At 44.1% G+C, this 26,386-nt stretch overlaps 2 protein-coding genes and 1 long non-coding RNA gene across 5 annotated transcripts; 1 reads left to right on the forward strand and 2 right to left on the reverse strand.

Annotated features, from left to right (window-relative positions):
• Window positions 1-130: 130 nt before the first annotated feature.
• On the reverse strand, window positions 131-6,304 carry LOC109881742 (zinc finger protein 2). 2 transcript variants are annotated; one of them, XM_020473857.2, is made up of 3 exons: window positions 6,133-6,304; window positions 5,531-5,630; window positions 131-2,498 (listed from the first exon to the last, which is right to left on the reverse strand). In XM_020473857.2, exons 2-3 carry the CDS (start codon window positions 5,564-5,566, stop codon window positions 843-845), a joined length of 1,692 nt encoding a protein of 563 aa, XP_020329446.2. In that variant the 5' UTR covers window positions 5,567-5,630; window positions 6,133-6,304; the 3' UTR covers window positions 131-842. The 2 variants fall into 2 exon arrangements, with proteins under 2 accessions (XP_020329446.2, XP_031667506.1); XM_031811646.1 differs by lacking the exon at window positions 5,531-5,630.
• Window positions 6,305-11,070: 4,766 nt separating this feature from the next.
• LOC109881744 (vascular cell adhesion protein 1) lies at window positions 11,071-17,100 on the reverse strand. 2 transcript variants are annotated; one of them, XM_031811661.1, is made up of 5 exons: window positions 16,629-17,100; window positions 13,566-13,832; window positions 12,397-12,762; window positions 11,979-12,218; window positions 11,071-11,892 (listed from the first exon to the last, which is right to left on the reverse strand). In XM_031811661.1, the coding sequence occupies exons 2-5, from the start codon at window positions 13,729-13,731 to the stop codon at window positions 11,819-11,821; spliced, it is 846 nt and encodes a 281-aa protein (XP_031667521.1). In that variant the 5' UTR covers window positions 13,732-13,832; window positions 16,629-17,100; the 3' UTR covers window positions 11,071-11,818. The 2 variants fall into 2 exon arrangements, with proteins under 2 accessions (XP_031667521.1, XP_020329448.1); XM_020473859.2 differs by lacking the exon at window positions 16,629-17,100 and adding an exon at window positions 14,945-15,178.
• Window positions 16,113-24,709, forward strand: LOC116359023 (uncharacterized). The gene is made up of 3 exons (XR_004206590.1): window positions 16,113-16,396; window positions 16,667-16,914; window positions 20,985-24,709. It is a non-coding gene; the product is annotated as an uncharacterized LOC116359023 (long non-coding RNA).
• The last annotated feature ends 1,677 nt before the right edge of the window (window positions 24,710-26,386 follow it).

Raw genomic sequence — 26,386 nt, forward strand, 5'->3', positions numbered from 1 at the left:
GGAGACACACTTGGCAGCCCTCACTCTTGCCACCTGTCTCCTTCCCCTTAACTGGACAATCCGGGAAATGAAGGCGCATCCGGTCTGCATACACTTGTACCAAGACTGAACTGAGGAGTCAAAACAATAAAAAAGGTAACTCAATGATTTTAATGAACCAATGTTTCTGTACACAGTGAATTTGGAGGAGGGGGTTAATCAATTACAACTGGATTCAGAATCTGTAGAACTGGATTCAAGCACAGATGTGGGAAAAGAGGTCACTGGAACGCAGGACGCTGTGACGGCGTCGTTGGCACACATTCAACAAATCTGATCCAACCAAGTGGATATATTCGTCAAATCAGTCGTGTGATTTATGTGATGTAACAGGCCCACCAAGTGGTTACTGAAGTCCGGTTTCTAAATATTTGTCTGTTTCCTCTGCATGACACATTTTTGAAGTTGTCCCTTTTCCTGTTTAGAAGAAGTAACTGCTAAATGCTAACATCCTGCTCTTATGAGCTTGTAGCATCCATCAACGATGTGTGTTAGTCAAAGTCCTTTTGTTACTATAATACAGTTGATTTGGTGATGATGACATGAACATGTGTTAGGGGGTTAACATCCATACAAGCATTATACTCTGATTTTTACCTCAACATAGAGTGAGGGGACCATGAGGAGATTCGGGATCTTTCCCCCCCCATGGCATCTTTCTCCCACCTGTGTCCATGTCATTTCTATTGTTTTGGTCGAGTTCCATTGACCTCTTTACCGCATATATATATATATAATAGATAGGTGTCATAATTGCCTAGTGCTAGAGGAGTCCAGCAGCGGAACTTTGGACTTTTCTGAGTTTATGGAAGGTTCTGGAACTGATCCTGGGGATGGAGATGGATCTGGAACTTTGTGCTGTTCAGATTTATTTGAGGGTTCTGGAACTGATCCTGGGGAGGGAGATGGATCTGAAACTTGGTGCTGTTCAGTTTTATTTGAGGGTTCTGGAACTGATCCTGGGGAGGGAGATGGATCTGGAATTTTGTGCTGTTCAGATTTATTTGAGGGTTCTGGAACTGATCCTGGGGAGGCAAATCTGTACACACTTCACCTGCTGCGTGTGATTTCTGGTGCACTTTCAATGTTCCTGTTCTACCAAAGCTCTTTCCACATTCTCCACAGATGTACGGCTTCTCTCCTGTGTGTGTTCGCATGTGATCTTTCAGGTGTTGTGAATGAGCAAATTTCTTCTCACACCGATCGCAGATATGAGGTTTCTCTCCAGTGTGCATTCGCAGGTGTGCTTTGAGTTGTTGGGAATGAGCGAATCTCTTCTCACACTGATCACAGACAAACGGCTTCTCTCCAGTGTGTGTTCTCATGTGTGATTTCAGGTGTTGTGGTTGAGTGAATTTCCTCTCACACTGATCACAGCTAAATGGCTTCTCTCCTGTGTGCGTTCGCAGGTGTTCTTTCAGGTGTTGCGAATGACCAAATTTCTTCCCACATTGATCACAGCCGTAAGGTTTCTCTCCAGTGTGCATTCTCTGGTGAACTTTCAACCTTCCTGATTCACGGAAGCTCTTCCCACACCGGTCACAGCAGTACGGTTTCTCTCCTGTATGAGTCAGCTTATGTTTAATCAGGGTTCCTGACAGAGCAAAACTTTTCCCACATAGATCACAGCTGTAAGGCTTCTCTCCTGTGTGTGTCCTCCGATGGTTAGCCAGGGTATGTGATTCAAAGAAACTCTTCCCACAATCCGCACAGCTATAAGGCTTCTCTCCCACATGTTGTTTTCGCTTGTGCTTTGCCAGGGATCCCGGATTGACAAAGCTCTGCCCACACTGATCACAGACATACGGTTTCTCTCCTGTGTGCGAACGACGGTGGCTGGCCAGTAGGCCTGACTGAGAAAAGCTCTTCCCACACTTCTCACAGCTGTAGGGTTTCTCTCCAGTGTGTGTTCGCTGGTGTCGGTTCAGATTGAAGGCTACGTTAAAAGTCTTCCCACATACATCACAGCTATGAGGTTTCTCTCCAGTGTGTGTTCTCAGATGAGTTGCCAGGCTTCCTGACTGTGTGAATGTCTTCCCACACTGATTACAACTGTAAGGCTTCTCTCCAGTGTGTGTTCGCTGAGTCACTTCCGACTGTCGAGGCTTCCCAGCTTCACGGCAGTCTGCAGCGTCCCCATCACCATCAGACTGGCTGGGACTCGAGGACACGCTGCTTGATGCACTGGAGCTCACGGTTACATGTCTACCATCCTCCTGTATACCTCTGATGTCCTCTTTCAGTCGGAGTAACCAAGACTTTGAATCCTCGTTTTCCCAGATTTCCTCCATGATTTGACGCCGCAGCGTGCGTTCACTGTTTTCTTTACCTTGGAACCGATCCTCGGAGCCTATTCCACAACGAACGCACAGGTAACATAAGTTGTCCTTGGTTAGAGTGTATAAACTCTGTTCCAGTCCATCCAACAGCTTGTCCCTCTTTCGACTCATGTTGTCCTGCTGTTGGGAACAACAACAACAATGCAGTCAATGGAAAAACAGCAGGAAGTCCATACACTTTAGATGACCTGTAGAAGAAGAGAGCAGGAAGTCCATACACTTTAGATGAACTGTAGAAGAAGACAGCAGGAAGTCCATACACTTTAGATGACCTGTAGAAGAAGACAGCAGGAAGTCCATACACTTTAGATGACCTGTAGTAGAAGACAGCAGGAAGTCCATACACTTTAGATGACCTGTAGAAGAAGACAGCAGGAAGTCCATACACTTTAGATGACCTGTAGTAGAAGAAGACAGCAGGAAGTCCATACACTTTAGATGACCTGTAGAAGAAGACAGCAGGAAGTCCATACACTTTAGATGACCTGTAGTAGAAGAAGACAGCAGGAAGTCCATACACTTTAGATGACCTGTAGTAGAAGAAGACAGCAGGAAGTCCATACACTTTAGATGACCTGTAGTAGAAGAAGACAGCAGGAAGTCCATACACTTTAGATGACCTGTAGAAGAAGACAGCAGGAAGTCCATACACTTTAGATGACCTGTAGTAGAAGAAGAGAGCAGGAAGTCCATACACTTTAGATGACCTGTAGTAGAAGAAGACAGCAGGAAGTCCATACACTTTAGATGACCTGTAGAAGAAGACAGCAGGAAGTCCATACACTTTAGATGACCTGTAGAAGAAGACAGCAGGAAGTCCATACACTTTAGATGACCTGTAGAAGAAGACAGCAGGAAGTCCATACACTTTAGATGACCTGTAGAAGAAGAGAGCAGGAAGTCCATACACTTTAGATGACCTGTAGAAGAAGACAGCAGGAAGTCCATACACTTTAGATGACCTGTAGTAGAAGAAGAAGAGAGCAGGAAGTCCATACACTTTAGATGACCTGTAGTAGAAGAAGAAGAGAGCAGGAAGTCCATACACTTTAGATGACCTGTAGAAGAAGACAGCAGGAAGTCCATACACTTTAGATGACCTGTAGTAGAAGAAGAGAGCAGGAAGTCCATACACTTTAGATGACCTGTAGAAGAAGAGAGCAGGAAGTCCATACACTTTAGATGACCTGTAGAAGAAGAAGACAGCAGGAAGTCCATACACTTTAGATGACCTGTAGTAGAAGAAGACAGCAGGAAGTCCATACACTTTAGATGACCTGTAGAAGAAGACAGCAGGAAGTCCATACACTTTAGATGACCTGTAGAAGAAGACAGCAGGAAGTCCATACACTTTAGATGACCTGTAGAAGAAGAGAGCAGGAAGTCCATACACTTTAGATGACCTGTAGAAGAAGACAGCAGGAAGTCCATACACTTTAGATGACCTGTAGTAGAAGAAGAAGAGAGCAGGAAGTCCATACACTTTAGATGACCTGTAGTAGAAGAAGAAGAGAGCAGGAAGTCCATACACTTTAGATGACCTGTAGAAGAAGACAGCAGGAAGTCCATACACTTTAGATGACCTGTAGTAGAAGAAGAGAGCAGGAAGTCCATACACTTTAGATGACCTGTAGAAGAAGAGAGCAGGAAGTCCATACACTTTAGATGACCTGTAGAAGAAGACAGCAGGAAGTCCATACACTTTAGATGACCTGTAGTAGAAGAAGACAGCAGGAAGTCCATACACTTTAGATGACCTGTAGTAGAAGAAGAAGAGAGCAGGAAGTCCATACACTTTAGATGACCTGTAGTAGAAGAAGACAGCAGGAAGTCCATACACTTTAGATGACCTGTAGTAGAAGACAGCAGGAAGTCCATACACTTTAGATGACCTGTAGTAGAAGAAGACAGCAGGAAGTCCATACACTTTAGATGACCTGTAGAAGAAGACAGCAGGAAGTCCATACACTTTAGATGACCTGTAGAAGAAGAAGGATAGTGTCAAAATATATATATATCCAATACTTTGATGTTTACTGATCACATGTTACCAATTGACTATTTCCATGGCATTTCAACTTTTGATGTGAAACCGACATGCTGTTGTAATATCAATGAATGCTTTTTATGTACATTGTATGTTTATATAACATTAGTATTTAGAGGCTAGTAATCTCAACACTTTACACTCTAGCCCGTAAACGGGTTGAAAATGGCTGATTAGGTCACTGATAAGGGAATTACATTGGAACGCAGTGGCTGTAGAGTAACATTCCACACATGATGTCAGAGCTGTATGAGATTCAACTGATAGATGCTCAAATTAGGTCACTGATAAGGGAATTACATTGGAACGCAGTGGCTGTAGAGTAACATTCCACACATGATGTCAGAGCTGTATGAGATTCAACTGATAGATGCTCAAATTAGGTCACTGATAAGGGAATTACATTGGAACGCAGTGGCTGTAGAGTAACATTCCACACATGATGTCAGAGCTGTATGAGATTCAACTGATAGATGCTCAAATTAGGTCACTGATAAGGGAATTACATTGGAACACAGTGGCTGTACAGTAACATTCCACACATGATGTCAGAGCTGTATGAGATTCAACTGATAGATGCTCAAATTAGGTCACTGATAAGGGAATTACATTGGAACACAGTGGCTGTACAGTAACATTCTACACATGATGTCAGAGCTGAGAGCTGTATGAGAGTCAACTGATAGATGCTCTTAAAACGTGAGCACCACACACACAACAAGATCTCACCCCCATCCCTCCTGCTAATTGGGACTTCTGCGCATTGTGTCGTCTGAGTAAGAGAGGACTCGATGTGTTCTGAGTTAAGGATTAGAATAAATTCCGCTCTGATGTCATTCATATAAGCATCTTGGAGATGCAGGGTGGAGATGGAGATGCAGGGCTGGGTTCCAAACCCCAAAAAACTACAAGTGCTTGCTTCAGTTCCTCAACGGCAAAGCTAGGAGAGTTTTTTTTTAAACACCTTAAAGATGATGGCTCTTTCGCTGTGTCAAAGTGCAATGAGATGACTTAGTATCAGAACACACATTGAAGACCACTTGGAGACACCAGTTAGTCCTCTTACTGAAACCTTTGTCATTTCTGGGGTCTTAGTTGCACTTACCCAAGCCCTTGATCCTGACTCTGTTGCATTACACATAAGAGTAATTGGATGAAGGCGTCTTCTGTACAGGGGAGTTTTGTTAATAGCCCCGATGCTTGGTCTGAACATTAACACACAACACGTGCGGTAAGGTTTGGAAGCATAAGGACCTTATCTTTGATATCAGAGAGAACTATTTTAAAATCAATTTAAATTCAAAAAAGGTTAAATTGATGCATTCTAATTATGTTTCTGAATGTCTCCAGTGTATTTTAGGATGTTATAAAGAGAGGACCATAGATGTTATTTATATAATACCATCTACTGTATTCTGTGAAGCTATGTTGTAATCGTATATTCTAATATTTAAAAAGTTGTGTGTGGAGGGAACCATTTTAAGGGAACGCATCTCATTTCGTGACGTAATTCACCAAATCGTCTCTAGAACATTACTATATCATACGTGTATACAACGTTAACCTTGATTGAATAAGACACAAATAAACCTTCCACTATTCTATAAAGACGCGTCCAGTAAAGTCACATAAATTTACCGCACATATTCATTGAGTTGGCGCTGCCTATTTAGCTTACAGTTAGCTAACAATAGCATGCTAACTCACCAGCGGTAAAAGGACAAGTCCAAAGTTTCCACAACCGTTACTTTTGTTGACGTTGAGATTGAATTGTCGTTGCTCTGAGATCAGTTTGTCGACGTACTTTATAGATCGAGTGTGTAAAGTATGCCAAGCACAGAATATTTGGTGAAGACTCGCCAGTGTAGGCCGGAAGCGAAATGACTTCCGCTTTCCTATGGCCACTTCTTCTTCTATGATATAATGGCGGTCCGCAAACCAACGTTAAAGGTGCATGCCGCCACCTACTGTGCTGGAGTGGGTGCTCAATCCCGGTTTACAACATCTCTAAATCATCCTACCTAACTCAGTATTTCTGAGAAAAAAGAAAAAAAAGCCTACTAACTTCTAACAGACCCTCCCCCATCCTCAAAATACCTTCCAACCTCAATGACCTTATACTTCAATCTGTCCCTCTCTTAAACACACTTACAACAATATTTTTTATTTATTTTATTTATTTTACCTTTATTTAACCAGGTAGGCAAGTTGAGAACAAGTTCTCATTTACAATTGCGACCTGGCCAAGATAAAGCAAAGCAGTTCGACAGATAAAACGACACAGAGTTACACATGGAGTAAAAACAAACATACAGTCAATAATGCAGTATAAACAAGTCTATATACAATGTGAGCAAATGAGGTGAGAAGGGAGGTAAAGGCAAAAAAAGGCCATGATGGCAAAGTAAATACAATATAGCAAGTAAAATACTGGAATGGTAGTTTTGCAATGGAAGAATGTGCAAAGTAGAAATAAAAAAATAATGGGGTGCAAAATAAATAAATAAATAAAAATTAAATACAGTTGGGAAAGAGGTAGTTGTTTGGGCTAAATTATAGGTGGGCTATGTACAGGTGCAGTAATCTGTGAGCTGCTCTGACAGTTGGTGCTTAAAGCTAGTGAGGGAGATAAGTGTTTCCAGTTTCAGAGATTTTTGTAGTTCGTTCCAGTCATTGGCAGCAGAGAACTGGAAGGAGAGGCGGCCAAAGAAAGAATTGGTCTTGGGGGTGACTAGAGAGATATACCTGCTGGAGCGTGTGCTACAGGTGGGAGATGCTATGGTGACCAGCGAGCTGAGATAAGGGGGGACTTTACCTAGCAGGGTCTTGTAGATGACATGGAGCCAGTGGGTTTGGCGACGAGTATGAAGCGAGGGCCAGCCAACGAGAGCGTACAGGTCGCAATGGTGGGTAGTATATGGGGCTTTGGTGATAAAACGGATTGCACTGTGATAGACTGCATCCAATTTGTTGAGTAGGGTATTGGAGGCTATTTTGTAAATGACATCGCCAAAGTCGAGGATTGGTAGGATGGTCAGTTTTACAAGGGTATGTTTGGCAGCATGAGTGAAGGATGCTTTGTTGCGAAATAGGAAGCCAATTCTAGATTTAACTTTGGATTGGAGATGTTTGATATGGGTCTGGAAGGAGAGTTTACAGTCTAACCAGACACCTAAGTATTTGTAGTTGTCCACGTATTCTATGTCAGAGCCGTCCAGAGTAGTGATGTTGGACAGGCGGGTAGGTGCAGGTAGCGATCGGTTGAAGAGCATGCATTTAGTTTTACTTGTATTTAAGAGCAATTGGAGGCCACGGAAGGAGAGTTGTATGGCATTGAAGCTTGCCTGGAGGGTTGTTAACACAGTGTCCAAAGAAGGGCCGGAAGTATACAGAATGGTGTCGTCTGCGTAGAGGTGGATCAGGGACTCACCAGCAGCAAGAGCGACCTCATTGATGTATACAGAGAAGAGAGTCGGTCCAAGAATTGAACCCTGTGGCACCCCCATAGAGACTGCCAGAGGTCCGGACAGCAGACCCTCCGACTTGACACACTGAACTCTATCAGAGAAGTAGTTGGTGAACCAGGCGAGGCAATCATTTGAGAAACCAAGGCTGTCGAGTCTGCCGATGAGGATATGGTGATTGACAGAGTCGAAAGCCTTGGCCAGATCAATGAATACGGCTGCACAGTAATGTTTCTTATCGATGGCGGTTAAGATATCGTTTAGGACCTTGAGCGTGGCTGAGGTGCACCCATGACCAGCTCTGAAACCAGATTGCATAGCAGAGAAGGTATGGTGAGATTCGAAATGGTCGGTAATCTGTTTGTTGACTTGGCTTTCGAAGACCTTAGAAAGGCACGGTAGGATAGATATAGGTCTGTAGCAGTTTGGGTCAAGAGTGTCCCCCCCTTTGAAGAGGGGGATGACCGCAGCTGCTTTCCAATCTTTGGGAATCTCAGACGACACGAAAGAGAGGTTGAACAGGCTAGTAATAGGGGTGGCAACAATTTCGGCAGATAATTTTAGAAAGAAAGGGTCCAGATTGTCTAGCCCGGCTGATTTGTAGGGGTCCAGATTTTGCAGCTCTTTCAGAACATCAGCTGAATGGATTTGGGAGAAGGAGAAATGGGGAAGGCTTGGGCGAGTTGCTGTTGGGGGTGCAGTGCTGTTGTCCGGGGTAGGAGTAGCCAGGTGGAAAGCATGGCCAGCCGTAGAAAAATGCTTATTGAAATTCTCAATTATGGTGGATTTATCAGTGGTGACAGTGTTTCCTATCTTCAGTGCAGTGGGCAGCTGGGAGGAGGTGTTCTTATTCTATATATAACAACACATACTCCATTGTTTCATCGGCCATACACTTGAGACACAAGCCATTCACATGCTTGCCAAACAGATGTAATGACGAGTTTCAATGTCCAAAGCGCAATCGAGCAAACACCACCTCTTCCTTTGCATCTTGGTCCACAACGTTTCTTTAGAGGGCATATAAATCCCGGCCCTTGGGCTCAGAGTCCCATCTCTTCTGACACACATCTATCAAAATGGCTCTGATCCTACATTTGGCCTCATCTCTACCCAGTGGAACATTAATATCAATGATATCTAATTTCAAAACTATTTTGGCTAACTGGTCTACAATGTAATTTCCTTCCACACTTGGGGCGGCAGGGTAGCCTAGTGGTTAGAGCGTAGGGGCGGCAGGTAGCCTAGTGGTTAGAGTGGAGGGGCGGCAGGGTAGCCTAGTGGTTAGAGCGTTGGACTAGTAATCGGAAGGTTGCAAACCCCTGAGCTGACATGGTACAAATCTGTCGTTCTGCCCCTGAACAGGCAGTTAACCCACTGTTCCTAGGCCTTCATTGAAAATAAGAATTTGTTCTTAACTGACTTGCATAGTTAAATAAAGGTCAAAAATAAAAATAAAACTCCTGTAACGACATCAACTCTTGCACCACATCCATCATCATGACACACTAATGATCTTGTTTCCATCGTATCTTCCACAATATTACCATCAAATCCAATTGTATTTGTCGCAAGCGCCGAATACAACAGGTGTCGATCCTTTACAGTGAAATGCTTACTTACAAGCCCTTATTCACCAACAATGCAGTTTTAAGAAAAACTACGTGATAAGTAAAAAATAAGAAATAAAAGTAACAAATAATGAAAGAGCATTAGCATCTGTATGTGTGCTTTCCCATAAACTACTAGTCGCCACACCATATCTCCCTAGAGCCCAATCCTCCTGATATTTCATCAAACATCGCTACAGATAGTCGACGACATGGGTTGTAAAAAAAAATAATGTTGTAACTTAATATTACTACCTGCACTGTAGATTTCCACCATCACATCATTGATATTCAGATGGGACAGTTATATTACAATATACAAGACCTTCCCTTAGGAACGTAGCACAGGCTTCTGGCCAGTTAGCAAAAAGGCTTCTGGCCAGTTTGCAAAAAGGCTTCTGGCCAGTTAGCAAAAAGGCTTCTGGCCCGTTAGCAAAAAGGCTTCTGACCAGTTAGCAAAAAGGCTTCTGGCCAGTTAGCAAAAAGCCTTCTGGCCAGTTAGCAAAAAGCCTTCTGGCCAGTTAGCAAAAAGCCTTCCGGCCAGTTAGCAAAAAGGCTTCTGACCAGTTAGCAAAAAGGCTTCTGACCAGTTAGCAAAAAGGCTTCTGACCAGTTAGCAAAAAGGCTTCTGACCAGTTAGCAAAAAGGCTCCTGGCCAGTTAGCAAAAAGGCTCCTGGCCAGTTAGCAAAAAGGCTCCTGGCCAGTTAGCAAAAAGGCTTCTGGCCAGTTAGCAAAACGGCTTCTGACCAGTTAGCAAAAAAGGCTTCTAACCAGTTAGCAAAAAGGCTTCTGACATTCCACTGAAGGATAACAAAAAACCACAACTCTAATTATCATCATACTGAGACATTCCATCATTGGTATTACATATCAACAATCATGGAGACAGTAACATCTGTTTACTCCTAAAAACTCTGTTGCAGCTTCCACAATGACCTTCAACATGGTAGTTTTTCTTTCCACAGACGCAGTCAGGTTGATGACCTTTGACCTAGCCTTCATTAGAAAGGTTATCAAGTCAATCTGAGTAACTATTAAAGTGAACCTTTTTTTTTTGCGTGACACATTTGTGTGTGAGAACAAGAATTCTGAACAGGTCTGGTATCAGTGTCTGGAGCCACAACATTAACAACGTGTCCTGCAGTAGCTCTACTTATACCAGGACTGACCCTGTCGTCTCCATCATTCTGCCGAGTGTGCGTTCTGTGTGGTTGGGGTTGGTTTAAAATCTGATTTTAAGAAGAGAATTGTAAAAATACATGCAGGGTTTTTTACTTTACGGCTGTGGTAACGATCCACGCTATCCGGGATCCCTGGGACGTCCATACCGCACTACCACATTGAAGTCGACATTTAAGATGGTAGTGGTTAGGTTTAGGATTTAGGTTAGTGACATCCCAAGGATCCCGGTTAGCACAAACCCTGTGGTAACTCGTGACGACTCTTCTCCTGTGGATCTGGTTGAAAATGCATAACATGGCGCAGCTACGTCACCTACACACAAACACATCCACCCACACTCATCATCATCATCATCGCAGCCAACCTGATAACAAATATGTTAAACCAATGACAGTTTATGGGTCAACTTTTATTCGTCACAAAAGACATAGACAACAAACACATTCAATAAGTATTATGGCAGATCTGTTGCTAGAGACTGGGTTAGGATTAGGGTTAGGATTAGGGTTAGGATTATGGTAGATCTGTTGCTAGAGACTGGGTTAGGATTAGGATTAGGGTTAGGATTATGGTAGATCTGTTGCTAGAGACTGGATTAGGATTAGGGTTAGGATTAGGGTTAGGATTATGGTAGATCTGTTGCTAGAGACTGGGTTAGGATTAGGGTTAGGATTATGGTAGATCTGTTGCTAGAGACTGGGTTATGATTAGGGTTAGGATTAGGGTTAGGATTAGGTTAGGATTAGGGTTAGGATTAAGGTTAGGGTTAGGATTAGGCCGAAACATTTATATAGTTTATTAGTAATAAACATTTAAGGTTAGGATTTGAAATAAACATTTATACCGTTGTGTCGTGCATAAGAACAGCCCATAGCCGTGGTATATTGGCCATATACCACACCCCCTCGGGCCTTATTGCTTAATTACAGACCTGTTCAATAGCACTACTTCAAAATAACACATTTCAAAACAGCTCATTTCACATTTAGGCAAAAAGGGTTTTCTACTAACTCTGATTCCAGATCTATTGAAGACTGCCCTCACAGATCACTGTCAAATCACAAAGCTCCAGCACAGAGATCGGTGTCCTGATTGGTCAATGAATAACTCAACCGTTCAATCAATAAAATAATCATTCAATATAGCCAATGAATGAGCTGGTGGAGCAGCACAGCCACCGTGGCACTCCCAGCAGCCTGACAGGAAGCTCCTGTGGAGGGAAACAGAAGTTGAACAACACCTTAAAAATCAGTTTCTAACGCACACACACACAGACAGACAGACAGACACACAGACCTCTAGCAGCACGGTCATGTAGGACCTCCACCTCCACTGTGTGATTGGCTCTTCCGATACGGTTCAAAGCCATGAGGGTGTAATTCCCAGCATCCTCTCTGCTCAGGTGTGTGGGCGGGGTCAGTATCTGTCCGTCTCTCAGCCAGGTGACCGATGGGAGGGGATTGCCTCTGACCTCACAAGTTAGCCCCTCCCCCGCTCGCACCTCTAGCTTGGCAGAACAGGAGAACTCAGGAGCGACTGGGGGGGGGGGGGATACGAAACTTCAGTGAAACAATCATATTATAATCATCATCATGACCTCAATTACATCGCCCATCATTTGATCCCTGTCATCTTTACAACCATCATAACCCACAGTACTGATCTGTACAGATAGACATTACCAATCGAGTCACAAATCACCAGATGGACTCACAGTGCACAGTGGTGTTGAGGCGGTCTGATTCCATTACAGCAGGAGGTCGGGGTCCCTCTGGTCCCAGATCCAACATGGCTGAACAAAACCACTGGGCCCCGTCATCAACACTAGTAGGGGAGAACTGCAGGGAATAGCTCTCGTTCACCGGTTGCCTCATGTCATTGTTCAATTGTTGAATGTCGTTGTTCAGTGGTTGTGTGTATAACACTGTCCGTTCACCATTGGTAGAGACTTTGAAGAAGGTCACTCTGAGGTGCTCAATAGGAGCGGTGTTCTGGACAAGACAATGCAGAGAGTACTGATGCCCCTCAACCACGGGACCAGAGTGGTTTACATATCTGATGGAGACTCTGTCTGGAAGCTCTGTGGAGGAAGGGAAACACACACGCACCATTGAAATGAACAGAGTGTGTTTCTGGTCAGTGTGTTACGAACAGGTTTCTGATCAGTTACTAACAGGTTTCTGGTCAGTGTGTCACTAACAGGTTTCTGGTCAGTGTGTTACGAACAGGTTTCTGATCAGTTACTAACAGGTTTCTGGTCAGTGTGTCACTAACAGGTTTCTGGTCAGTGTGTTACTAACAGGTTTCTGGTCAGTTACTAACAGGTTTCTGGTCAGTGTGTCAATAACAGGTTTCTGGTCAGTTACTAACAGGTTACTGATCAGTGTGTTACTAACAGGTTTCTGGTCAGTGTGTCACTAACAGGTTTCTGGTCAGTTACTAACAGGTTTCTGGTCAGTGTGTCACTAACAGGTTTCTGATCAGTTACTAATAGGTTTCTGGTCAGTGTGTTACTAACAGGTTTCTGGTCAGTTACTAACAGGTTTCTGGTCAGTTACTAACAGGTTACTGATCAGTTACTAACAGGTTTCTGGTCAGTGTGTTACTAACAGGTTTCTGGTCAGTGTGTCACTAACAGGTTTCTTGTCAGTTACTAAAAGGTTTCTGGTCAGTGTGTTACTAACAGGTTTCTGGTCAGTTACTAACAGGTTTCTGGTCAGTGTGTTACTAACAGGTTTCTGGTCAGTTTGTTACTAACAGGTTTCTGATCAGTTACTAACAGGTTTCTGGTCAGTGTGTTACTAACAGGTTTCTGCACAGACAAAAGATACTGGGAGACACGAGAGACAGTCAGAGAGCAAACATACGAGGGAAGTTACTCACTGTAAACAGTAACTTTCAGCACTCTGGCACACTGGCCTCCCACCTCAGAGATCTCAAAGCATTGAGGCGTTATATTCCAGTCAGTCAGGCTGTCTACTCTCCAAGTCAGCTCTTTCACCTCAGTGCCAAAGAGCGGAGATTCTCCTAGGCTCGGCTCCCAGCCCATAGAGGTGACCGTATCGGAGGTGCAGTTGGCCGAAGCAGGGGCTCCATACTTCACCACCAGCCCAGCAGGACTGACCACCAGGGAACAGGACTCACACACGCCTGGAGAGAGAAACGGATGGGGGGGAAGGGAGGGGAGAGATATTATGTCTGTGAGTGGAGAGCCTGGAAGTGTCAGGAAATCAACGTCTTAACAATTACGCAAATAGGAAACCAGACTACACACTTTTTGAGAGACGAGCGAGAGCGAGAGCGAGAGCGAGAGCGAGAGCGAGAGCGAGAGCGAGAGCGAGAGCGAGAGCGAGAGCGAGAGCGAGAGAGCTGGGGAGGAGGGTGCTGGTGGGACAGGAGGAAAGGGAAGTGACCTCACCTGTGTCATTGACAGAGAATGCTGACGACGCCAAAAGCCAAACACAGCAACAGCACACGCATGCACACACACACACACACACATACACACTTAATATCCAACAATGAGGAGAGGAAAGGAGTTCCTGACAGGAAGGAAGGAGTCCCTGACCTAGCCAATCATCTCTCTGTGACCATTTTTTAGCCAATTACCTCATTCCTCTCTATGAACAGTGTTCAGTGGTCCTTTGGGATATTATGATCTCATTTACATTCACTGACATAGGCAATACATGTACAGTCATGATAGCACTGTGTGTGTGTGTGTGTGTGTGTGTGTGTGTGTGTGTGTGTGTGTGTGTGTGTGTGTGTGTGTGTGTGTGTGTATTTGTTCAACCGCCATCTCTATCTAACTCAATCTCAATCGTAGTGTAATATAACCCTAAACATAATAGACATCTGAAATCATAATTTCAAAGTTGATTCGCCACCTGCAAAGCATACAACAGCTGTAAAACAGTACAGTGGAATTCTTACCTTGAGAACTCTTTCCCATCAATGCAGTGATAATAATGACGATAATACTAATAATAATGATACTAATGATATAGATAATAATAGAAAATATAATTTAAAAAAATACAGGAAGTATGATATAAGTTCTTTTTTTTAACCAATTGTTTCCTGGTGATCTAATAGTTACCTTTCTAAATACTAAATCTCTTTCATGATCTACTGCTCTGTATCACTCCTCTCTCCTTCTCACTCATTTTCTCTCTCACACACACACACACACACACACACACACACACACACACACACACACACACACACACACACACACACACACACACACACTCTCTCACCTGGCTTCAGAAGGTGGAGGATGAGGAGGAGAGAGAGTGTGTGCATGCTGCGTCTGTTCCTTCACTGAGAGATCAGTAGCTGCACAATGCTCCCCTCAAGAGTTATCTTAGTGACTGAGACGAAGACAGCTGATCTCCTCCGGTGTGTGTGTGTGTCCAGCTCATTGTCCCTTTTCTTTCGTCTTTTGGGTTTGTCCTGTGACTAACCTGGGTGTTCCTACTGTTCTGACTACGACCGCGTTCCAAGAATGGCACCCTATTCCCTATATAGTGCACTACTTTTAACCAGAGTCCTATGGCCAATGGTACCCTATTCCCTATATTGTGCACTACTTAGGGCGCAGGGTGCCATTTGGGATGCAGACCTGTGAGAGGAAGGAAGGGAGGAGAGAGTGCTTGTCTCTAAACACAATGTGGAGTAAGAAGGGTGGGCAGAACACAAACACCATTTACAGCACACAGTACATACGCACTATAGTATCAGATACTATGTCTGCTAATGAGGAGGCTACACACATACACACTATAGTATCAGATACTATGTCTGCTAATGAGGAGGCTACACACATACACACTATAGTATCAGATACTATGTCTGCTAATGAGTTGAATAGGAGGAGGCTACCTACATACACACTAAAGTATCAGATACTTTGTGTGATATGTGCTGCTTCGTGTGATGTATTGTTGTCTCTACCTTCTTGCCCTTTGTGCTGTTGTCTGTGCCCAACAATGTTTGTACCCTGTTTTCTGCTGCTACTTTGTTGTGATGCTACCATGTTGTTGTCATGTCTTGCTGCCATGCTATGCTGTCATCTTAGGTCTCTCTTTAGGTAGTGTTGTGTTGTCTCTTGTTGTGATGTGTGTTTTTGTCCTATATTTTTATGTAATTTTGGTAGGCCGTCATTGTAAATAAGAATTTGTTGTTAACTGACTTGCCAAGTTAAATAAAGGTTAAATAAATAAATATGTCTGCTAGTGTGTTGAATAGTAGGCGATTCCAAAATAATAGGAGAAGGCTAAACACAGAGCTGATCATAAGTGGAGAAATACATGTTTGATAACTAGTATACGATAGGATTATAATTGTGCATATATTTCCAATCGTTTATTTCGCCTTCATAACCCATTTACACACGGTTTACAGGACACGACTCTTATTTTGAAGGATTTTTTCAACCCAAAATGACGTCACCCGGAAGTTATTGCTTAGCTGGCGTCAAATAGTTTTCCACCGATATTCTCATCCCAACAAACAAATTATTTTAGGTAACTAGGAAATTCGTTTAAATGTGTTTTAGATTTTCATTTGGAACTTTAATGTGTTATTTAAATAACGCATGGCTCAGACAAACTCTTGAGTCTTTTAAAGTGTTTGTTATCCTAGCTTGTAAGCTAGCTAACGTTACACTAGCCATTGTCTTGGGTTGGAAAGTGACGGCAGCTCAATAGGTTGGTATCTTTCTAGCTAGCTAACACTATGCATTGTGTTTTTTGTCCATAATATAGTATTTAGCTATTGCTTTTGGCTACGAAAAGTTATACACTCGTATGTTGCTCTGGATAAGAGTATCTGCTAAATGTCTCAAATGTAAGCTAGCTTGCTATGTTTACTACCACATCAGCGTTCACATTGCACCCCTTTCCCAAATGTGGTATAACCGGATTGTTTTTTTAAACTCACCATTTATACCGCCTCTGGTTCTACTGACCCACCTCTAGCCCACCATGTCTGAACCGGGTTCTGGCTGTGGCGTTCCAGTCCAGAGAAGCTCACAGCCTGGTCCAGAGACGGTGTCAGTGAAGCTGGAGGACTGCGGTCAAAAACTGGAACTCAATGTGATTGTCAAAAAGGAGGAGAAGGGAGATGTTAAAGAAGAAAAGCGCAGAAATCAAAGAAGATAAGGAAGAGGGGGAGAAGAGAGAGGTCCAAGTCGAAGAGGAGAGAAATGCTGATATGGCTCCTCCAGGTCAGTGAGGTTGGATGTATGGAGAGATGTCAATAACAAAATAATACAGTTGTGACCTAAACATTCCCCAAGTGATGCCATTCATTGAATCTAGTTAGGTGGGGTTTGCCTTCTGCCCCTCTCTCTCTCCCTGTAGCCTAGAACTGGAAAGTGACATAAAAGGCTTGACTCATGACGTGTCTGTTCACCGCTAGCTCTGCAAAGCAGCGGAAATAGGTAACTCGTGGGGGAATCCCTTTACTTAAGAACTGCAAAGTAAGCTGGTCATACCAAGCATCATTTAGCTCTTTTGATTTAGGTATAAAAAAAAAATATATAAAATAATAATTATTTTATTAAACATTGAATTTGGCCTTACTGCTTTTAGCCCATAGAAATACAATGCATCAAATAACAGATTCATACATGGAAGAACAGATAACAATCATTTTATAATTTTACATTTTTGGACCCATATTTTTGTCACTAGACTATGTCTACTTCCATTCATTTATTGTAACTGGTACCGGGCTACCTTCAGACGAGTCTGGTTGGCGTCCTAGAACAAAACACTATGGGACACTACGTCCTAGAACATAACACTACGGGACACTACGTCCTAGAACAAAACACTACAGGACACTACGTCCTAGAACAAAACACTGCGGGACACTACGTCCTAGAACAAAACACTACGGGACACTACGTCCTAGAACAAAACAATATGTGGAGCCCCAAGCTGTTCGGACACTACGGGACACTACAGACACTACGGGACACTACAGACACTACGAGACACTACGGGACACTACAGACACTACGGGACACTACGGGACACTACGGGACACTACAGACACTACGGGACACTACGGGACACTACAGACACTACGGGACACTACGGGACACTACGGGACACTACAGACACTACGGGACACTACAGACACTACGGGACACTACAGGACACTACAGACAGACGGTTGTTCAGATCTGCAGAACCGACTTCAGGTTCCCGTGACGCTTGTGAACTATCGTGTTCGTGAGAGTCTCGTCTTTCCATAGTGGTCATAGTACGTCATTTGTAGGCCAAACCGTTCTGACGTTTTCGTGAGAAAGACCCATTTTTCAGGGTTGTCTCGTGGTCTGACAAACACCGCTGTCGCTTGACCTAATTTCCACCGCAGATGCCGAAGGCTGCCATTGGTGGATGCAGTAGATTGAGGCGCAGCCCATACAACAACAACAAAACAGCAATCTATATATTAAATAGATGGATTATTATTATGATTATTTTATTATTATGATTATTATTATTATTTATTATTATTATTATTATTTTTTTTTTTGATGGGGATCTTTTTGTATTATTCAAGGGGGTTAAAGAGTATATGCATTGATTTTAATCAGACTCGATTGTTCCTAAATGTGAAAAATCGTGTTAACTCCTCATTGATTTATACAATTCTGACTAATAACATCCATAAATACTTCTCTATAGTGGAGTATTTGCATATGATCTCAGTGATCATTATCCCATAGTACCTTTTTTAGAGATACCAAACGGCAAAATACTATAATTAAACTTCGTTTAATTCAGAAGATGCGTTTTAAAATGTTTTCTCAAGGGATTTTACATGACTCTGATTTAACTGTGATTTAGCCACTGACATATAAACACCCATATCCCGTTATCATTCAGGATACTCAACACTTCTGTTTTTGAGTTGACGCGTATACATATCATATCCCGTTTTTACAATAACCTGAAAAAAGCTTGTATCCCGGTTATGAAAACCCCCAGATAAGATGCCAGGGATGAGCTGATCTAAGACAGGATACTGTGGCATGTAAACATCTCCTCCCGTATACTGTAGTTTTTGCAGTCTGTGCGGGCTCAGTTTCACATATCACGGGTGTTGTGTGTTGCTGTTTTCATCTGATTTACAAACAAATCCCTTCAATAGGTAGGCTACCTGCGCAGTTAGATCCACCATAATAATTCTATTATAATTTAGCCATAATGAATTTACTGCTGGCTACTTTCACCCCTAATTTAGACAAGATTCTGTTTATAATTTCTGACATTTGGTAGAACCGTATTATAATTTTTGACATTTGGTAGAACCATATTATAATTTCTGACATTTGGTCGGCCATTTTTGTTTGTCAACTATAGTTTGATACATGCAGCTTCTCTTCTGTCATAACTTGTTGCCCCAGAAAACTAAATAAAGAAATGCTCACCAGAATAACGTCTTACATCGTTAGAATGAATGCATTAGTAATCTAGTTAACACCAGTAAAGTTGTCTGTTTCGTTTAGGGACCGGGGAACTAATAATCTAGTTAACACCAGTAAAGTTGTCTGTTTCGTTTAGGGACCGGGGAGGAAGCACCATAACTCCATAACAGTGGAAAGACTGGTCCTATGCAAGATGTCATCTGTTTTTACCAGTTTTAAGGAAATGACAAGCTGAGAAAACGACGAAAGATGTCAGTTGGTGTTTGGTGATGAGATCCTGAGGCCCATATTGTCGTGCCATTTATCCACCGCCATCACCTCATGTTTCAGCATGATAATACACGGCCCCATGTCGCAACGATCTGTACACAATTCCTGGAAGCTGAAAATGTCCCAGTTCTTCCATGGCCTGCATACTCATTGAGCATGTTTGGGATGCTCTGGATCGACGTGTACGACAGCGTGTAATGGTTGGAATGGAAAAAATGGAACAGTATCCAACATATGGAAACCACAGGTTAGACTTCATTCCCTCTATTCCATTCCAGCCATTACAATGAGCCTGTCCTCCTATAGCTCCTCCCACCAGGCTCCACTGGTCACAGAGTTTGCCCCACGAGAGCGCACATGCACAGTTGTTACCCATCTCTGCTGCTGTTGCAGTCGGCCACATTAAAATAATAGCAATAGTTTTAGATGGGGGAAAGTACACATTTCCTCACTCAAAACCATTAGTAATTTAGATTTTTTTTTTAAATAGCTGATTTGGCAGTACCTTTCAAAGAATTTGTCCACAATTCGCAGATTTCACAATCACTCTTTGACTGACAACGAAGCAGAGTTAGTCGTACAGAAAGACGAGTCACGTGACCCTTTTATGCAGCTTTCCAGTTCTAGACTGCAGGGAGAGAGAGTGAGAGTTCTAGACTGCAGGGAGAGAGAGTGAGAGTTCTAGACTGCAGGGAGAGAGAGTGAGAGTTCTAGACTGCAGGGAGAGAGAGGGAGAGTTCTAGACTGCAGGGAGAGAGAGGGAGAGTTCTAGACTGCAGGGAGAGAGAGGGAGAGTTCTAGACTGCAGGGAGAGAGAGGGAGAGTTCTAGACTGCAGGGAGAGAGAGGGAGAGTTCTAGACTGCAGGGAGAGAGAGGGAGAGTTCTAGACTGCAGGGAGAGAGAGGGAGAGTTCTAGACTGCAGGGAGAGAGAGTGAGAGTTCTAGACTGCAGAGAGAGAGAGAGAGAGAGAGAGAGAGAGAGAGAGAGAGAGAGAGAGAGAGAGAGAGAGAGAGAGAGAGAGAGAGAGAGAGAGAGAGAGAGAGAGAGAGAGAGAGAGAGAGAGAGAGAGAGAGAGAGAGAGAGAGAGAGAGAGAGAGAGAGAGAGAGAGAGAGAGAGAGAGAGAGAGAGAGAGAGAGAGAGAGAGAGAGAGAGAGAGAGAGAGAGAGAGAGAGAGAGAGAGACTGCAGGGTGAGAGAGACTGCAGGGTGAGAGAGACTGCAGGGTGAGAGAGACTGCAGGGTGAGAGAGACTGCAGGGTGAGAGAGACTGCAGGGTGAGAGAGGGGCATAGGGCAAACTCCAGCTAACTAGTTTCAATGTATGTAATCACTTGGGAAATTTAGGATTTTAGGTAAACTTCCCCTTTAACCTCATACATTCTGATAGGCGCTGTAATTTAATTGGATTTTAGGTCAACTTCCCCTTTAACCTCATACATTCTGATAAGCGCTGTAATTTAATTGGGGAGACCTTTTGTATTGTTTGGTGTTTTAATCACACCTGAATTCTAAATAAACAAATGTATTATTTAAAAAAAACTTTTCTGATTGTAATCCCACATCTGTTAATATATTCCCACAGGAGAGAGCTCCAACTCAGGCTCACTCAGCGAGCCCAGTACCACAGTATCAGGAAACCACCAACAATACCGAGGGAGGAACTCAAGGCAGAAACATCACCACTGCTTGGACTGCTTCACTAGTTTCTGTGAGCCAGAGGAGTTGAGAAGACACACTTGTAAAGACCGCAGCCACGGTGTAACATGTCCTCCCAAACGGAAAAAGACTTCCAGCTCCTTCTCACCAATCCTCCCACCAGTCCTCCCACAATTTTCTTTCATCATCGTGTCCACTAATGGGGATCCTAGTAAACATAAATGTTGCAGGAGGAGAAACTCCAGATAAAAAGTCTCGGTCCCCCACCAGCCACCTGATGTAGAAATAACACTTCCTCAACACAGAACAAAAGGAAAGGACCCGTTCGTTCAACCCCTCGTGGTTCCATAAGAAATCGTGGCTGACGGCGTCTCCAAAAAAAATACTTTGCTGCTTCCCGTGCCTTTTATTCGGCAAAGACTTGGTCAACGGTTTCAAGGACCTGAAGCACCTCTCCGAAAGGCTTACGAAACATGAGAGTTGTTGTACTCATCTGGAAAACGGCATGAAACTGGGATTTCTAGGGAAGACTAACGCCGCTGATCAGCTGGTCGGCGTAAACCCAAAGCTCCCATTGAGATACACAACAGACAAACGGAGGAGAGTAGGTACGTTTCTGGGTAGAATTCTCAAAAGCTACGTTCTGTGCGGGAGACACATGGCTGCGACGTGGCCGAGCGGCCTGGTCGAGTCGGATTCCCTAAACACATCCATGTTTAAGTGCGTCTTTGAGGAGAGGGAGGGAGACTCCAGAGGCATTACGACGCGCACGGCTTCTTTAAGCACCCAAGAGGCTATGTACAAAACAAACTGTTTGACTGTATGTACGAGGTGTACAAAGAGGCGATTACCAAGGAGGTGTGGGCGGCTAGCTTCGTAGCGGTGCAGGTGGACGGCATGCCGTGGACAGGGGAGGTCTCCTCCAGGGTGATATTGCCCCTAGCTACAGATCTAGGATCAGCTTCCCCAATCCCAACTGTGACCATTAGTGTGGAAAATGCCATACTGGCCCAAGATCGGCTTCTTGGGCTAACAATCTACTCCAGTACTCCACAGCAGGTCTCTGTCGTGCTACGGTACACGCTTCCAGACAATACTGTCACGGAGAGGTTTTGGGAGTTTGTGGACCTAAAGGATAAAACGGCCGCCGGTCTCACCAACGCAGTCAAGGACTCGCTGGAGCCACTGAATCTGGAGCACAAGATGATTGGTCAGACGTACGACGGGGTTGCGGCGGCAGCAGTGGACGGGGCTGACGTACGCGACCTGAAACTCACCTGAAACGCACCTATCCCAGCGCTAACTCTGTGCACTGCTACGCTCACCCGCTACGCGTCACACTCCAGCAGATCTGCTCGGCGACAAAAGTGTTTTTTTTGCGGATTTGTCTTTGTTTTGAAACTTTCTTCAAAGATCAGTCAAAAGAGAGCTACAGCTGCAGGGTGGAACTGTGAGTGAGAAATGGTCAGTGTGGTTTGGGAGAATCGCATTGCTCTTCTGAAGTGTGTGGAGGATATTAGGACACAGCCGATGTGGGACCAGGACTCTATCAGAGAGGCTTACGGCCTGTCAGCTAAACTCAGGGACCCCACGTTCCTACAACTACTAGAATTGTTCTATTTGGTCATGCAAGAGGTGGATGTTCTCACTGTCAACATACACAAAAGGGATGTTGTCGTGGCGGACATCGAACAGGCAGTTGATAGTTTTCGAGAAGTACGTTCAAGCCCAACAGGGGAGAGCTGAGGCCACAGCACACGTAGGCCCTGCGTCGGACAACGACAAGAGAGAGAGACGCAGAGAACTGCAGCGGTCATGAGGAAGGCATGTGACGTCATCGTCACACATGTGCATCACAGGTTTTTCTCAAAGTAGCGACCATTTTAATCGCAGCCAAACTGGTGAATCCCACGCTTTTCTCTTAAGTTCGTAGGCTGTTTCCCGTGCTCAGCCCTACAGTGTGCTGCCAAGATATGGTGGTTAACACTGGGAAGCTGAAGGATGAATTGACCTCTCTGTACCAACACACGGAGCTCCACAGGGGTACAACAGCTCCGTCATTACTGAAAACAATCTGCGAGCTCAACCTCCAGGATGTTTTGTCAGAGACGGTCTCTCTTCTCAAAATCATCATCACCACTCCCATGCAGACCGCCGAGTCTGACAGAAGGTTCCCCACTCTGAAAAGAGTCCAGGTGTTGCCGTGTTCTCGGGAAAAACCTCGGGTTCCGCGGTCGCTTGGCAACAGAACAACGGCAGGCTAAATGCACTGTCCATGCTCTCTGTCGAGAAGGACTTCATTCAAGCACTCAGGTCAGATTTTCACGACTAGGTTGTTGATAAGTTTGTCCAAAATAAAACCTGCCCTGGAGCCTTCCTGTTTAAATGAGCAGTACAGCATCTGAGAAGGCTTGGGCTGTGTCTTTATATAGTATATACTGGGGGCTGAGTCTGTTTATAGTATATACTGGGGGCTGAGTCTGTATATAGTATATACTGGGGCTGAGTCTGTATATAGTATATACTGGGGGCTGAGTCTGTATATAGTATATACTGGGGCTGAGTCTGTATATAGTATATACTGGGGGCTGAGTCTATATATAGTATATACTGGGGGCTGAGTCTATATATAGTATATACTGGGGGCTGAGTCTATATATAGTATATACTGGGGGCTGAGTCTATATATAGTATATACTGGGGGCTGAGTCTATATATAGTATATACTGGGGGCTGAGTCTATATATAGTATATACTGGGGGCTGAGTCTATATATAGTATATACTGGGGGCTGAGTCTATATATAGTATATACTGGGGGCTGAGTCTATATATAGTATATACTGGGGGCTGAGTCTATATATATTATATACTGGGGGCTGAGTCTATATATAGTATATACTGGGGGCTGAGAGTCCCAAATGGCGCACTATTCCCTCTGTAGTGCACTACATTTGACCATGGACCCACAAAATAAGTCCATAGACTCCAGTAGTAAATATTTTTTTATACATAATTCAAATCAGTAGAAGGTCTTTATGTTGGCTAGGCCTTCTATAAGTCAATCATTTCACCTGATTAGCGTAAAATATATATGCTATAGACTATGCAGAGCCACGGTCGGGTCCATTCGGATCTATCAGCTGTTGTTACGTAGACCCGAGATGCGATGACAATCAAACAGGACCCGAGGGACAGGTTAGAATCTCAGACCAGAATGGGCCCGGGTCTCGGGTATATGAAGACCTCTAATTGGCATCCAAAGTCAACAATATGAGTGTGTTATTATGTCATGATCTGCTTGTAAACTGTGAAATGTTGTCAACTATCCTTCAACTGAATTATAAATACAAACAGTTCCAACTGTCTGTGTGGCTCCTCTTCTTCACTGAAAGGGGATTATGTTGGTAGATTGTCTTTATCGATGACAAGTCAGTATAGTAACATGGTGATAATAAATGAAGGATAACAGATGCTATACACTGACCGTTGTAATAATATAACATCACACTGCAGATAGAAATATAATGTAATGACAGCTGTCTTGTTTTGGTTGAGAAATCCACACTGAACAAAACTATAAATGCACCATTTAAAGTGTTGGTCCCATGATTCATGAGCTGAAATAAAACATTCCTGAAATTTTCCATAAGCACGAGAACCTTATTTCTCTCAAAATGTTGTGCACAAATTTGTTTACATCCCTGTTAGTGAGCATTTCTCCTTTGCCAAGATAATCCATCCAACTGACAGGTGTGGCATTTCAAGAAGCTGATTATTTAACAGTGTGATCATTACACAGGTGCACCTTGTGCTGGGGACAATAAAAGGCAATTCAAAAAAATTGTAGTTTTGTCACACAACACAATGCCACAGATGTCTCAAATGTTGAGAGATTTTGCAATTGGCATACTGACTGCAGGAATGTCCACCAGAGCTGTTGCCAGATAATTTAATGTTAATTTCTCTACCATAATCCGGCTCAATGTGATTTAAGAGAATTTGGCAGTACATTCAACTGGCCTCATAACTGCAGACCACATGTATGGCTTCGTGTGGATTAGCTAATGTCAGCGTTGTGAACAGAGTGCCCCATGGTGGGGGTGGGGTTATGGTGTGGGCAAGCATACGCTACGGACAACAAACACAATTGCATTTTATCGATGGTAATTTGAATGCACAGAAAAAAATGTGACTGGATCCTGAGGCCCATTTCTTTTAAGGTATCTGAGACCAACAGATGCGTATCTGTATTCTCAGTCATGTGAAATCCATAGATTAGGGCCTAATGAATTTATTTGAATGGTCTGATTTTCTCATAAGAACTGTAACTCAGGAAAAATCATTTAAGTTGTTGCATCTTTTTTTGTTGTTGTTGCTTTGCCTGACTTCTTTCCGTCAGACAAATCAAGCGAGACGGTGGATGGCGGTTGGAAGAGCGAGACGGTGGATGGCGGTTAGGAAGAGCGAGACGGTGGATGGCGGTTGGAAGAGCGAGGCGGTGGATGGCGGTTAGGAAGAGCGAGACGGTGGATGGTGGTTGGAAGAGCGAGATGGAGGTTGGAAGAGTGAGACGGTGGATGGAGGTTGGAAGAGCGAGGCGGTGGATGGCGGTTAGGAAGAGCGAGACGGTGGATGGTGGTTGGAAGAGCGAGATGGAGGTTGGAAGAGCGAGATGGTGGATGGCGGTTGGAAGAGTGAGACGGTGGATGGAGGTTGGAAGAGCGAGACGGTGGATGGAGGTTGGAAGAGCGAGACGGTGGATGGCGGTTGGAAGAGAGAGACTGTGGATGGCGGTTGGAAGCGCGAGACGGTGGATGGAGGTTGGAAGAGCGAGACGGTGGATGAAGGTTGGAAGAGAGAGACGGTGGATGAAGGTTGGAAGAGAGAGACGGTGGATGGCGGTTGGAAGAGCGAGACGGTGGATGGAGGTTGGAAGAGCGAGACGGTGGATGGAGGTTGGAAGAGCGAGACGGTGGATGGAGGTTGGAAGAGCGAGACGGTGGATGGAGGTTGGAAGAGCGAGACGGTGGATGAAGGTTGGAAGAGCGAGACGGTGGATGGCGGTTGGAAGAGAGAGACGGTGGATGGCGGTTGGAAGAGCGAGACGGTGGATGGAGGTTGGAAGAGCGAGACGGTGGATGGCGGTTGGAAGAGCGAGACGGTGGATGAAGGTTGGAAGAGCGAGACGGTGGATGGCGGTTGGAAGAGAGAGACGGTGGATGGCGGTTGGAAGAGAGAGACGGTGGATGGCGGTTGGAAGAGCGAGACGGTGGATGGAGGTTGGAAGAGCGAGACGGTGGATGGCGGTTGGAAGAGAGAGACGGTG

This window comes from Oncorhynchus kisutch, unplaced genomic scaffold (assembly GCF_002021735.2).
Source record: "Oncorhynchus kisutch isolate 150728-3 unplaced genomic scaffold, Okis_V2 Okis01b-Okis20b_hom, whole genome shotgun sequence".
Taxonomy (NCBI): Eukaryota; Metazoa; Chordata; class Actinopteri; order Salmoniformes; family Salmonidae; genus Oncorhynchus; species Oncorhynchus kisutch.